This window comes from Aotus nancymaae, unplaced genomic scaffold (genome assembly GCF_030222135.1).
Source record: "Aotus nancymaae isolate 86718 unplaced genomic scaffold, 86718_ANA_hifiasm-v0.15.2.pri h1tg000065l, whole genome shotgun sequence".
NCBI classification, from domain to species: domain Eukaryota; kingdom Metazoa; phylum Chordata; class Mammalia; order Primates; family Aotidae; genus Aotus; species Aotus nancymaae.
In genome coordinates, this window is record NW_026988480.1 from 6,800,448 (window position 1) to 6,814,712 (window position 14,265).

A 14,265-nucleotide genomic window follows, 5' to 3' on the forward strand; every position below is an offset into this window, starting at 1 on the left:
AGTCTGCAAAAATGTACTCAGGCACAAATTAGCAGTCCTCTCACGAATAAGCATGTCTAAGTTACCGCTTCAGTAACTTTAGAGCAAACTATTGTCAGCATAAAAAAGACATCGTTGGTTCTCTGACAGAGGTCTCTAGTGACCAAAGGGAAGGAGGAAGTAATGTTTAGCTCAATCTGTAGAGAAAAATTTTAATTAAGAAAGCAATTTGAACCACATCGTCTCCTTCTCCAAATGGCTTTGCAACAAAAATCTTCATACATAAATGCAGTTTAACAAGCTTTTCATAATCAAACATTGTGCATCATTGTACCATGCTAGGCAGTTAACACAGATGAGTGAGACTGGACCCTGCCCTGGGTACGTTCCCAGGAAACAAACATCATGCACTGGGAGCATCTACTGTTTAGTGGGGAATTCATATAGGTCCCGAGGACAGGTGGCTGCTGAGAGATGACCTGCAACTGGTTTCCAAGTGCTTTCTGCTTATTTTTTTTTTAGTATACAGTCCTAGGTTCCTGCAGTAATTAGCAAACTAGCCTCCCTGGGCTACTATTTTTCAATGTGATTCCATAACCAGCTGCAAAACCATAAGGACAGGGTTTGCAAGTTTCATAAGACAGCTCTAATTATTTCCATTTACAAGTGGTAAATGATCATTCCAAAGAGGCACTGTTGTGGGCTAGATGAATTATGTGCTTCCCAAATTCATATGCCAAAGTCTTAACCTCAGTACCTCAGAATGTGGCCTTATTTGGAAATAGGTCTTTAAAGATCCTATTTAAATCATCAATTAAATTAAAATGAGGTCATTGGGGTGAACTGTAATCCATATAACTGGTGTCCTTATAAAAAGAGGAGATTAGGACACACACTCAGAGGGACAACCATGTGAGGACACAAGGAGAAGATGACTATCTGCAAGCCAGAGAGGCCTCAGAGAAACCAGCCCGGCCAACACCTTGACCGTGGTCATCCAGCCTCCAGAACGTTGAGAAAATACATTTCTGTTGTTTAAGCCACCTGATCTGTGGTATTTTGTTATGGCAGCCTGAGAAAATTAATACAGGCTGTATTAATCTGTTCTCATACTGCTAATCTGAGATTGGGCAATTTATAAAGGAAAGAGGTTTAATTGACTCTCAGTTCCACATGGTTAGGGAGGCCTCACAATCATGGCAAAAGGCAAATGAGGATCAAAGTCATGTTTTACATGGCGGCAGACAAGACAGCTTGAGCAGGGGAACACCCATTTGTAAAACCTTCAGATCTCATGAGATTTATTCACTACCACAAGAACAGTGTGGGGAAAACTGCCCCAATGATTCTGTTATCTCCACCTGGCCCTGCCCTTGACATGTGGGGATTATTACAATTCAAGGTGAGATTTGAGTTGGGGCACAGCCAAACCATATCAAACCAGTAGATCTAAGACTTCAAAATAATAGATTGGGCCTGAATTCCAGCTCCACCACGTGCTAGGGGTGTGACTCTGGACAAGTTAACTTACCCTCTCTCAGCCTTGGTTTTCCTAGCTATACAATGGGGATATCAGTACTTACCTGCAGTAGTGGTTGTGAGGAGTAAATAAGATAATCTACACAAGGTGCCTGGTGCAGGCTCAGTAAATGAAATTAATGACCATGGGAGATAATCTTCTTGATGGCACCCACCACTGCTAAACTCAGACAAAGCTATTGCAGATTTGCAAAGCTAAGCCCCGGCTCCTGCCATGATGGAGGGGCCCTGGACTCTGGCAGGGGGCAGAGGGCTTGGCGTATAGTCTACTCTCTCTCCCTTGTGTATTTAACACCAGAATATCTTTGTCTCAAATGGGTACCAGAGCCAAATAATTGCTATTCTTTAACTTATTTAACAGCCATTGCCGAATGTATTCCTAGCATTCTTCCAGGCACTGGGGATGATGGCCAAGAAGACAGAAAAGCTCCTGCCCCTCATGGAGCTTGTATTACAGCAAGAGACAAATAATAAACAAGTATGCTCATAAGGCAATGAGATCATTTCAAGTAGTGATAAAAGCAAGGTAGCAGCTCTACTTTATAATCACAAAAGTCTAGAAAAACCCACATACCCTTTAACGGGTGAATGGATGAATACACTGCAGTGAATCCACACCACAGAATACCACTTGGCAATAAAGAGGAGGCAACTGCTGATACACACAATGACCGGGGTGAATCACAGCCCTCGTATTGAGTAAAAGAGACCACTTTCAAAGGTTACAGATGACGATTCCATTCTAGGGCATTCTCACAAAGAAAAACCTATAGTGAGAGAATAGATGGGTTTAGGGTGGGAAGATAGTCTGACTACCAAGAGACAAAATGAGGGATTTGGTGTGGGATGGGGCAATGGAACTGTTCTTTCTACTGATCCAGACAAATGTGAGAGCTGTAGGCCCAAAAAAAGTCCACCAAACTTACTCTATGTTAATTAAAAAACAAAGCAAAACCACACAGTACCTGTTAGGGGGTGCCTGAAGGAAGAAGATACTTCTTAAGAAGGTTGGAGGATAAGCTCCAGAAACACAGAAGGCAAGAAAAAGACATCTGGAGCCCCCCCAGAGCTGGAGCTAGAGACAGGAGCACCAACTACCATGGGAATTGGGAGGACAGGAAGAGAAGGATCAGGGAGAGACATGGCATGGCTGCCTGGGTCACCACTGGTGCCCCGTCTCTGATCTCTGCCACCTGCTGAGACCAACCTGAAAGGAGGAAGGACCTCTCCAACACAGTGATCAGGTGAGGGCATGCCTCTCAGCCACACCGGATCCTGAGAAAGTGTGGCATTTAAATTCCCGATATGTGTGGGCTGCTGCCGTATGTCTTGAGTGATACACAAGGTTACTGAAAAACTTGGCCAACTTGAGCTGCATGGAAAGACTTGGAAACAAACGTAACTACCAGAGTCCCTCCTCTGCAGGTGGCTTCCAGACAAAGGATCAGGCAGGTGCTCACCGTAGGGCTGCCATTTTATAGGACCTGCTCTGTGTCCTGACTGATATTATGCATGCAGACATATGATGCTACAAAGCCAAATATCCAGCACCCCAACTACTTGGGGCTGCAAAAAAAAATGTAGTTCTGTATTTCCTATTGCTAATCAAGTTTTTACCCACTGTGGGTGGTGAAGAGAGAACAAAGTCCCAAAATTGCCCTCTAACAGTGGCTCCCTGTTCAAACACCATCTTCTGAGTGGTTCAGGCTCTTTAGGATGAATGCTCAACCCCCCTGGTGTTCTCCAGGAGCAGCCAGCCTGGTGACAGACAGGCGTGGTGGGCCCAGGACTCCCACAGCCTCGTGCCTCGTCTGCCTGTCTGTGATGCTGCCAGGGCCTGGCCTGTCCAGCCTACATCTTACCTAGAGCCTCAGGATCTGGCACTACCTTCTCCCTTGCTGCCCTCAGCTCCGGCTTTCTGAGCCTCAGCCATCTCCTCCGCAAGCCTGGTGCAGAGGCCACATCGCTCTCACAGGAGCTGGCTCATAGCAGGTCTCCAAGGCCTCCACTTGACACGCAGTCTCAGGACATGGGTGTCAGGGAAATGTGGCTCCCTTCTACTCCATGCTCAGAGACACTAATTCAAGTATCCTTCTGCTCAACCAAACTGCTAGGACCACATGTTAGCTCAGGGCCGGCCTACACAGAGATTATCCCCCAAGACACATGGGCAGGGCCAAGGCCCTCAGCTTGCAGCTCCCCCATCATTCCACAGCCCCTGTTTGGGACCATGATTAGGAGAGGAGAAGCCAGGATGCCCAGCTGACCACCAGCTTCCTCTACTTTCATCCCTCTCTTCCCAGAGGCTTGCTCGCATCTGCTCCCATTTGGCATTATAAACCCTTTATGCTAGGGTTTCTCAACCTCAGCACTACTAACATTGTAAGCCAGATGATTATTTGTTTGGGGTTGGGGGCGGTCCCGTGTATTGTAGGATGTTTAGCAGCATCCCTGGCCTCCAGCCTCCAGATGCCAGCAGTGCCTCCTACTTGTGACACTAAAAATATCTTCAGATACTGTCACACATGCTCAGTTGGGTAAAATTTCTCAGACACCACCCTGGTTGGAACCACTGGCCTCCACCATCTCTTTCCTCTTTCTGAGGTGACACCTGTTCTCCCCACTCACCAGAGGCAACAATGGCAGAATGCATTTCTGGGAATAACGTTCTTAAGGAAGGTGCTCCCATTGGTTTACTGTTTTCTGAATATTATTTCTGGCATTTTTTTCCACTTCCAAATGGTATTGAGAGAGAGTTATGATTTAGCCCTGTTTCACAAAGGAGGAAATTGAGCATGACAGTTCAAATAACTTGGCCAAAGGGAGAGAGCTAGATTAAAACAAGATGGTCTGCTGTCGTGGGCTTGTACATCCCATAGGAGCTCAAACTAAACCTACTTTGCACAGCAAGGGACTAGAATGTGCCTGGTGATTTTCACTGAAGTATCATTTCAGGCATGATACTTATTGTTGGGAAAACAATATAATTATTTTATCTGTTTTCACTTTTATAGGCTCCCTTCAAGCTCATGATTTTGTCTACACATTGTTCTTCATGTTTGCATCAGCCTGGGGTCAAAATCAAATACAATTTTGACCTATAAAATAAAAAGAGTATATTAATGCATTAGAATCTCTTGACTAAGAACATGGAAATATCATCGGTTCCTTTGCAAATACTGAGTCTGACACCCTCAGAGTATAAGTTAAATTAACTCCTGTTATAATAATTAATTGGGAAGCTGTAGCAGCTATAGCATCTTGAGTTCCTATGTAAGCAAACCAAAACCCAATTCAATGCAAACAGTAAAACAAAAGTTAAGATTAACCAATCAGAAACCTCCAACTAAACTCCAACTAGGGACTTTTGACTTTAACGAATATATTTTTATCTTGCTGCAGCAAACACTTTATAAAAGCTTCTCTTACCCCTCACCCAACACCCCAATGTAGTCAGTGGAGCATTGAATAGTCTGGCGTTGCCTAATTCATGAATAACCAAACGCTCAAACAAACCTGTTGAAATTTTAATGTCCCTAAGTTTATCTTTTAATACTCTCTAGAGGTTTGGCCATCATTTTTTTTCCAGTTCATGAAAGTGCTTGACCTCCATTGTCTTTGAGGCTGATAGATGGAGATGCACACACCTCCGTGGAAAGGTGTGGGTAGATGTGAGGGGTACAAGCCCCTAGGGAGGCGGATGTCAGATCCCAGAAGGGGGAAGGCCTTACTAAAGGCCCCTGAGTGATTCTGATTCATCCCCCATGAAGAGCCGTCTCCCAGATGACTGAAAATCACAGATCTGCTCATGTCTTTCATTTCGTAAAGAAAAAGAGTACTTCAAAGAGAAAGCAATAACCCCAAGGTCACAGAGAGTTAGGAAAAAGGGAACCAAAATCCAGCCTTCCAACACATACACACGTTTCATACCATGGCATCATGCTTCTGGGTGCCACCTGGGCTATTACAAGTTAAACCAAATGAAATTACCAACTTTTATCGATTTTTTTCCTGCAAAAATGGCAGCTTCAGACAGTTTCACCTAACAAGAAGTAATGAAGAGAAAAAGACCATGTCTTAAATAATTTATAGCCTGGGCCATTCCAACACTGTAAATAATATTGCTTCACATAGCCCCATGGCAAAGCTACAAGCGTCTCCCAGCTCTGCGGGCCTTTAGACCATGAGTCTAATGACTAGAAACAATTTTCATAAAACCAAATAGCCGTAGCTGACTGCTAGGATAATTCATCCCAGGTACAATGCCATAAAGTCAGCTTTATAAGTGCAAAACCAGGACACCTACATGCAAAGTTGTTAGCAATTTTAAGTAAGTAAAAAAGACATCAGCTCTTAACACTGCCTGTAAGATCTAAAAAGGAGCTAGCAAGAACCAGCGAAAAATCTTGGTGATTTTTCAAAAATTCTCATGATTAGCAGAGCACACATGTGGGGATTGGCACCTCCCCACACCTCTGTCCAGGCCCATGGTCCCCCCATCTCCACCTCACAGGGGCTTATACAACCTGTCCTTCCAAGTGCTTTGCCCAATCTTTCTTTCCAGGGAGATCAGCTGCCCCCCAGGCCTGTGCCTCTGCTACACTGAACAAGCCTTACAGCATAGTATATCTAAATTATTTCTTCAGCTATTTGCCTTCTCTTCCCTACAACAGGGTGAGCTCTTTAAAAGCAGAGATTATCATACTAATTGTTATACCATAGAAAACCGCATAATATGCAATGCTATAGTCATATATTAATAATATTAACATAATAATGTAACATATCATCATTTTTTAAAGTCATGGCCCATTTTTAAATTTTGAATTTAAAATAGAGTTGTGATATGAAGCCATTTTCTAATAAATTATTTAAATATCCAAAACCCCAAAAAGCTCACTACACTAAGGAAATTCGAGTAATGGGCACAGAGACTCCAGTCCAGGGATGGCAGCTGTGAGGCCAGAGTTCCTGTCTGACAGAACAGCTCACACCAAGGATATATGGAGATCAATGTAATTCCATGTGTAAGTGCAGACTTGGCAAATACCCCTCCAAAAGGACACTTTCGAGATTTTTTTTTAGAAAGTAGACAAGACCATGCCGCTACAATTAAAAAAAAAAAAATGAAAACTTAGCCAGGTGTGGGGGAACACACCTGTAATCCCAGCACTTTGGGAGCCTGAGGCAGGAGAACTGCTTAAGCCCAGGAATGCAAGGCTGCAGTGAGCTGTGATTGCACCACTACACTCCAGCCTGCGTGACAGAGCCAGACTCTGTCTCTCCAAAAAACAGAAATATTAATTAAAAATAAATAAATGTTTTAAAGTTTAAATACCATTCAGAGTAGGCAGAGGTAAGGGCAGTCCATGAGGTGGGTGGCAAGGTGGGAAAGGGAACTTTAGGAAATACTGCTATGACCTTACACAGCAACTGTGATCAGGAGCATGAAACTCGTGAAAGCAAGTTTGATCAAAAATGACCTAACTGCTCATATGATCCCACATCATGTGATCGCAGTTTCTAAATTATTAATACTATTTGAGGCTTGGAAGTTTATCATGAATAGTATGGGTATCTTCTCTTCCGTGTTTCACAATAAGACCAATTATTCCTATGACCTTGATAAAATGGCCCCTGTTCAGGTGCCTGTAGGCTTACAGGCCCCCACACAGGTCAGAAAAGACTCCAGGAAAATACAACACAATTATTTCAAAAGAAATTGCAAATATGAATAATAACAAACCCTGCAGTAAATAGATTTAAGAGATTACACAATATAAGAAAAGGAAAACAAGCAGAGCCACATAGTGTCTAAATTCTTCCTGGGTAGACCCTGCTTTGGTGTCTTCATCTCACCTTATTCTCCACAGGGTGAAGCAAAGCCTCACAGTGAATTCAGAAACATCACAAACCAAAATACTAAGTAATTGTTAATACATCAGTTTGCATGTACTGTGTCTGATTCTTTCTTAATTGCTAGATGCACCAAGCAAAACAGATTAGCATTTGTTCTCCAAGTTTTTCTGGAATTACTCCAAACAGCCCTCCTCTCTGCCTCATTGTCCTTGACTTTTAATATTAGAGTCCTATAAGTTCACTGCATTAATTATTGTAAATAACAACCCAGCCCCAAAGCGGCCTCTAAGGGAAGGAGTCAGCAAATTCAGATTTAACAACAATGACAGGTAAAACACTCAGGCTAAAATGAATTAGATTCAACACAAGAGCCTTTTACATAATCCAAGGCACATAACAATTATGTTAGACATGCTTAAAGATTCCTTTCTGATTTAGTGCATGTATGGTCTACATGATTCTCATTCATTTTAACTCACCTTTTGAATGACCTTGTTAATCTCTGGAGTGTTTGGTGTGTATAGTATTTTTCCATGCAATATGGGTTTTAGGAAGGACCACACCAAAGCACCATTTGGCATTTGTAGAATTTCCTGATAAAGCTTCAAACAAAATGGTGCTGTTGCAATTAGAAAGAAAAAAAAAGTATTACTAATGATACAGGATGCCTAGGTTAACAGGGAGATTCGTTCACATATCATGATGTGAATGAATCACAAATCACATCATTTTCAATGATAGACATATTTTTTCTGACATGACTCTGAACATTGGAGTGCCATAGTTTGAATGTCTGTCCTCCCAAACCTCAAGTTGAAATTTGATCCCCAGTGTTGGAAGTGGAGCCTGACAAGAAGTCTTTAGGTCATGAGGGCAGATCCCTCATGAATGTTTTGGTACCATTGTCACAGTAATGAGCGTAGTTCTCACTCTATTAGTTCCCAAGAGAGCTGGTTGAGAAAGGAAAGAATGAGAGAATGAAAGAGAGAGAAAAACAGAGAGAGAGAGAAAGAGAAGGAAGGAAGGAAGGAAACAAAGAGAAAGAGGGAGCAAGGGAGAAAGAGAGAAAAAAGGAAAGAAAAAAAGGAAAGAAGGAAGGAAGGAAGGAAGGAGGGAAGGAAGGAGCAAGCCAGCCAGCCTGGTACCTCCCTCCTCCCTCCCCTTGCTTCCTCTCTCTCTCATTCTGTGATCTCTGCACATGGCAGAGCTCCCCTTCAATTTCTGCCATGAGTGGAAGCAGCCTGAGGCTTTACTAGAAGCAGATACTGGTGCCATGCTTCTTGTATAGTCTGCAGAACTGTGAGCCAAACAAATCTCTTTTCTTTACAAATTACCCAGTGTCTGGTATTCCTGTATAGCAACACCGAATAAACTAAGACAAGAAGTAAAACAAGATTTTCTTCCCTGTTATAGTTTTCAGTAGCTCTCATCTTGTAAGAAACTTCATTATACTGTGTTCACTTAAATGACTTCAAAGGAAGGAAAGTATGACTCACATTTTCAAAGTAATTAATCAATAAGAATATTAAATAATGACATGGACACTTGAAAATGAAAATGACATGTAGAAGAATAAATCTGGTTTTTCATCAAGAAAATGCTCATTTCAACAGTCACAATATTGACACCAGAACCGAGCTTCTCTTATGAAGTCAGCTTTCCAAGTTACTACTGAATCGTATTTGATGAACCCATGCAGAACTGTCAAACTTACTACTTTTGACATATTAAACTGCCTTATTTTCACTCAAATACTTAATCCCTCTTGGTGGCTCTCATTGTTCTTGTGATGCTACTTGATTTCAATTAAAGATTTACTCAACTTAATTGTTTAAATCAATAGTTATCTGATGAGGGTAGCGATTTCATCACCTTAATAACTAGGTACTAAATCTTATAAAGTTTTTCTTTTTCTTTTTTTTTTTTTTGAATTGTACTTTAAATGCTGGGATACATGTGCAGATCTTGCAGGATTGTTGCATAGGTACACATGTGCCATGGTAGTTTGCTGTCTCCATCTGCCTGTCACCTACATCAGGTATTTCTCCCAGTGTTATCCCTCCCCAATCTCCCCATCCCCCACTGTCCCTCTCCTAGCCCCCCACCCCCCAACAGACCCCAGTGTGTGATGTACCCCTCTCGGTGCCCATGTGTTCTCATTGTTGAATTCCTGCCTATGAGTGAGAACATGTGGTGTTTTGTTTTCTGCTCTTGTGTCAGTTTGCTGAGAATGATGGTTTCCAGATTCATCCATGTCCCTACAAAGGACATGAACTCATCATTTTTTATGGCCGCATAGTATTCCATGGTGTATATGTGCCACATTTTCTTTGTCCAGTCTATCATCGATGGGCATTTGGGTCGGTTCCAGGTCTTTGCTATTGTAAATAGTACCGCAATAAACATAATAGAACAATTTATAATCCTTTGGGTATATACCTAGTAATCGGTTTGCTGGGTCAAATGGAATTTCTATTTCTAGAAAGTTTTAAGCTAGTGAGGAGTACTTCAGTATAATTATGCCTTTATCCATAAAGAGAACATTTAAAATGAAAATATTATCTTAGCTTCATAAGGATAAAATGAACATATTATCTTAGATTTGGTACTATGATTCATAAATACTCAAGGTGTGATTGTTGTGATTACTTTAAATGTTAATTTCATTTTCCCAAATTCCTCATTTGAAAGGGAAAAATTATTTGACAGGTACTACAGAATCAATAGAAATACTTCCCCCTAAAGTATAAATTAAGAGTATGACTACACAATAAATTTCAAAACTATTAATTATGGAGGTTGTTCTTACTGAAATTTAATAACTTACTCTTTACATTGCAAGCTTAATATAAACGGGAGCAATTTTATTGCAGAAAAAGGTGTAGTCATGATAAGCACAAAACTAAAAATTTTAAATCAGAAATCCCGACATACAGAAACTATGAGATAATGTGTGTTGTCTTAAGCCATTAAGTGTGCAATGATTTGTCATGCAGCATAGAAAACAAATACACTAGGATACACGTATACCCTTGTGCTAAGGTGCCATATTGCATCTCACAACAAGCTTATGAGCCAGATGCTAGTGTTTCCACATTATAAATGAAACTAACATGATGTAGACACATAAAACAACATGACCAAAAATGTACAACTAGTGGAGCTGAACTGTCTAACCTCCAAAACCTCACCAGCATGTTTATTCTGCCTTTCTAATAAAAATGTTTTCACTTAATGGGGCCAAAAAATTACATATTAATTTGCATTCATTTGTACATATCATGGCATATTCATTTGTACCCGAGCTTCATAGAGAGCAGATTTGGAGGTGGCCACAGACAAGTTCTGTTTGTTATATAATAAAGCCATTAGCATGGACCAAAGCCATGCTCATGGTCTGTATGCCTGGACCCTCACCAATACTGGTTAGCCTGAGAAACCAATGGGGCTGGGATTCAGGTGTTTTAGACGTTTCCTTTGTGATACAGTTCCTTAGTGACCCAGGTGGGAGGATTCGTCTGTGCTCAAGGGCACTAGGACCATTCAAAGTCAGCTGCCATGCCAGAATTTGGGGAGGTGGAAGCAGAAGATTCTATGCCAGTATATAGCAACCTCATACACAGACAGAATATTTAATATAAAGTCAGGCCAATGATCGAGATACAAAGGAATCTAAACACACAAATATATATATTACTACTGTCTTACTTGAATCTTCAGGAATGTTGAATTTTTCTTTGTCATCTTCCAAGAGTTCGTTAAGTCTGGGCAAATTAATGAACATGTTAGAATTGCTAAGGAACGATGCTTGGTCCTTGCAAATCATCTTCATCACAGACTGGAAAGACCCGAAGGCTGAACTTCTGGCCTGGACATTTTGTGAAACCTGAGAAAATAAGAAAACTAGATTGCAGTTACACAGTGACTTAAAACAATTCCTTCACCCACGTTTGAAAGTCTTCTTCCTTCCTCCACTGAATGTGCAAGATATTCAACAAGTCAAAAGAATGCAATGTCTGCCTTAGAGTTTTCTGTCCTTGGGATACCATTTGAAACATTACGGTAATTTTTCTGGCCAAGATACCTGGTAGAAGAGGGAAATGTCATTCATACATACACACACACACACACACACACAAGCACACACAACTCCTTACTATTTGTCCAGTAATAAATTATTAATCCATAAAATATCACTAATTCAGACTAATTACTAGTCTTAATGTGTGTCTATGCTACCAAGATATCCAGACATTTTATAGTTATACAAATTATCTATCACGTGATGGGCTTACATTCTGTCTCCAAGGCAGTTCTGAGAAGATTGTTATCTGACTCCTCATCCTGCACCTCCAAACATAAAAATTCCACACTCCTCCTCATTCGTACCCAGTCAGTTTCATTCCAGGCAAAGAGAGTTCAAGCAAAAACTAATATCAAGCCACTAAACTAATTCAAGTTTGTGTTTGCATTTGTAGTAAATGATCTGTAATTTGTAAGTCAATTATTTATGTGTAAATAAATATTTTAAGGTTTTTGAAAGCAATCTGCTCTCTGAATTAAGTTAAACAGGCCCTTGAAGTCTCATCTGTGCAATAATTGAGTTAGTAATTTCTTACTTTATAGATAATGCATGTACTATCCCAATCTCCACACTGGTGGAATGTGGATTAAAAAGTCAGTTTCATGCAGTTTACAGGCAGATGCCAGGCCTTACTCTTATGTTATGTTGTTGCTTCCAGAGATATAAAAAGATACTTCCATTCCTGTATTTGGTTGTCTAATGCAAATTTTAGAAGTGAGAAGATAAAAGCAAAAAGGAGCAAATACAAAGAAAGGACAAATTTGAATACTTCCCTAGGGACAAAGATGAAACACACACCTGTTGAAGGTCCAGCATTTCTAGCAAGGCAGTGATTTTAAAGGTGTGAAGAAAGTCAGGAAGATACTCAAAGACGTGCTGGGCTTTGGCAAGCAAGGAGCTCAGGCTGGAAACTACATCCAACAAGGAGTTGAGCAATCCATTTGCTTCAGAAGGCACCAGAGTCTTAAAGGACAAACAAAAACATAACAACATGAAATAAGCAACACTGTATTTTTACCCTCACAAGCATCTTTTGAGCTGTGAAACTTATTTATTTGATTTTATTCTCTCTTGAACTTCAGAGACGCCTTTGCTATACTATATGAAAGTTCTCGTCATTAGAGTATACATAGCTCAGGTGTTTTGAGAGCACACTAAATTGCACCAGCATTGTTAACATGTAAACCAGAAACAAATGTGATCCATCATTAAAATTCAAATCACGGCCAGGCGCGGTGCCTCAAGCCTGTAATCCCAGCACTTTGGGAGGCCGAGGCAGTTGGATCACGAGGTCAAGAGATCAAGACCATCCTGGTCAACATGGTGAAACCCCGTCTCTACTAATACAAAAAATTAGCTGGGCATGGTGGCGCGTGCCTGTAATCCCAGCTACTCAGGAGGCTGAGACAGGAGAATTGCCTGAACCCAGGAGGTGGAGGTTGCGGTGAGCCGAGATCACGCCATTGCACTCCAGCCTGGGTAACGAGCGAAACTCCGCCTCAAAAAAAAAAAAAAATTCAAATCACTTGCCAAATATTTCTTTGTATCTTTGAAGTGATCAAGGTGGAAATTTAAGAAGCGGCTCAAAATATGAGCAGTGCTTATATGTGAAGCAATTTACATTTATCTACTGCTTTACGGTATTCGTAACATTCACACGTCATCTCAGTTCTCATAATACTTTGGAGATGTTCATTATAATGTTCATTTTGTGGATGAGAAAATTTGGGCTGTAAGAGATTAAAAGGCTTCCTGAGGTCTCACAGTTAGAAAGGTTCAGGGATGTGAATTTAACCTGGATTCTTTTTTTTTTTTTTTTTAATTGCATTTTAGGTACCTGGATTCTTTAAAAATATCAGTGCCCTTTGAAACTTACTTATGCTATCACCACCTGACATGCTCTGTGTTATACATTGGATTTTTTTTTTTTTTTTTGCACATTCGCAGTTCTAGACTGAAGGCAGGGTTTTTTTTTCTATCTTGATCATTTATGTAGCTACTGGGAATAAAATAGCAACAGCGATTATTAGCTGCTCGATAAATATTTGTTGGATGAATGGTTAAAGGAGGAAATGTCAGCTCTTTGCACAGGGCAGGGAAAATCACAGCAAATCTCCACCGTCTGTCATTTGCACACTGAATTTTTCCATTTTCCAGGCTCGGGCGGAGGAACCCAATTGTCGCTCCTTCTTATTTTTACTCGTTAGTGTTCTAGCTGCTAGCTCTGCAGATGACTTCCAGGGCTCCGAGATCACAGCTCCATCCTTCGCAGAGGCACTCTACTAATAAAGGTGGAGTTCTCCATTCATACTATAGAGACAGCTCAAGCAGGAGAAATGGTGTGTAGCTTTTGTCACTTTATCTACTCACCTTTCTAATTACAGCTGCCCTTTAATAAAAATGGCACACAGTGACCGACCCCTGACTTATGGTAGGGAGTGACAGGGACCCAGTGCAACGCCAACAGACCAGATTAATGTGCCAAATTAATATAGCAAATTGTGATTTGCTGAAGGCTTCAGAAATTCATTGTCAGCTGAGTGAATCAGAAAGTACATGGACTTGGGAGTGATATGCTGCTGTATGTGACCCTCATGTGGAGGTGGGACTGCTCTAACATCCTGAGCAATATCTTGTATTTAATTAACTTTCATACATCCCTGCATATAGAAGGTACCTGATAAATAAGAGCTATTGTTATTTATGATGATGTCATTTTCTTTGTGTCTAGGAGACTAAATCCAACCTACTATCTTATCCTCCAAAGGAATCTTGGTATAGATGATAGCTCTTGTTGCAATAAT

At 40.9% G+C, this 14,265-nt stretch overlaps 1 protein-coding gene across 2 annotated transcripts in view; it reads right to left on the bottom strand.

The window, feature by feature from the left end:
* ABCA13 (ATP binding cassette subfamily A member 13) overlaps window positions 1–14,265 on the bottom strand; it is a 437,440-nt gene that overhangs the window by 289,627 nt on the left and 133,548 nt on the right. For both annotated transcript variants that reach the window (XM_064366685.1, XM_064366686.1), the window contains exons 25-27: window positions 12,260–12,424; window positions 11,086–11,263; window positions 7,857–7,996 (exon numbers count right to left, since the gene is read on the bottom strand). In XM_064366685.1, the coding sequence (XP_064222755.1) occupies window positions 7,857–7,996; window positions 11,086–11,263; window positions 12,260–12,424 (483 nt within the window). The remainder of the gene's footprint in view (window positions 1–7,856; window positions 7,997–11,085; window positions 11,264–12,259; window positions 12,425–14,265) is intronic.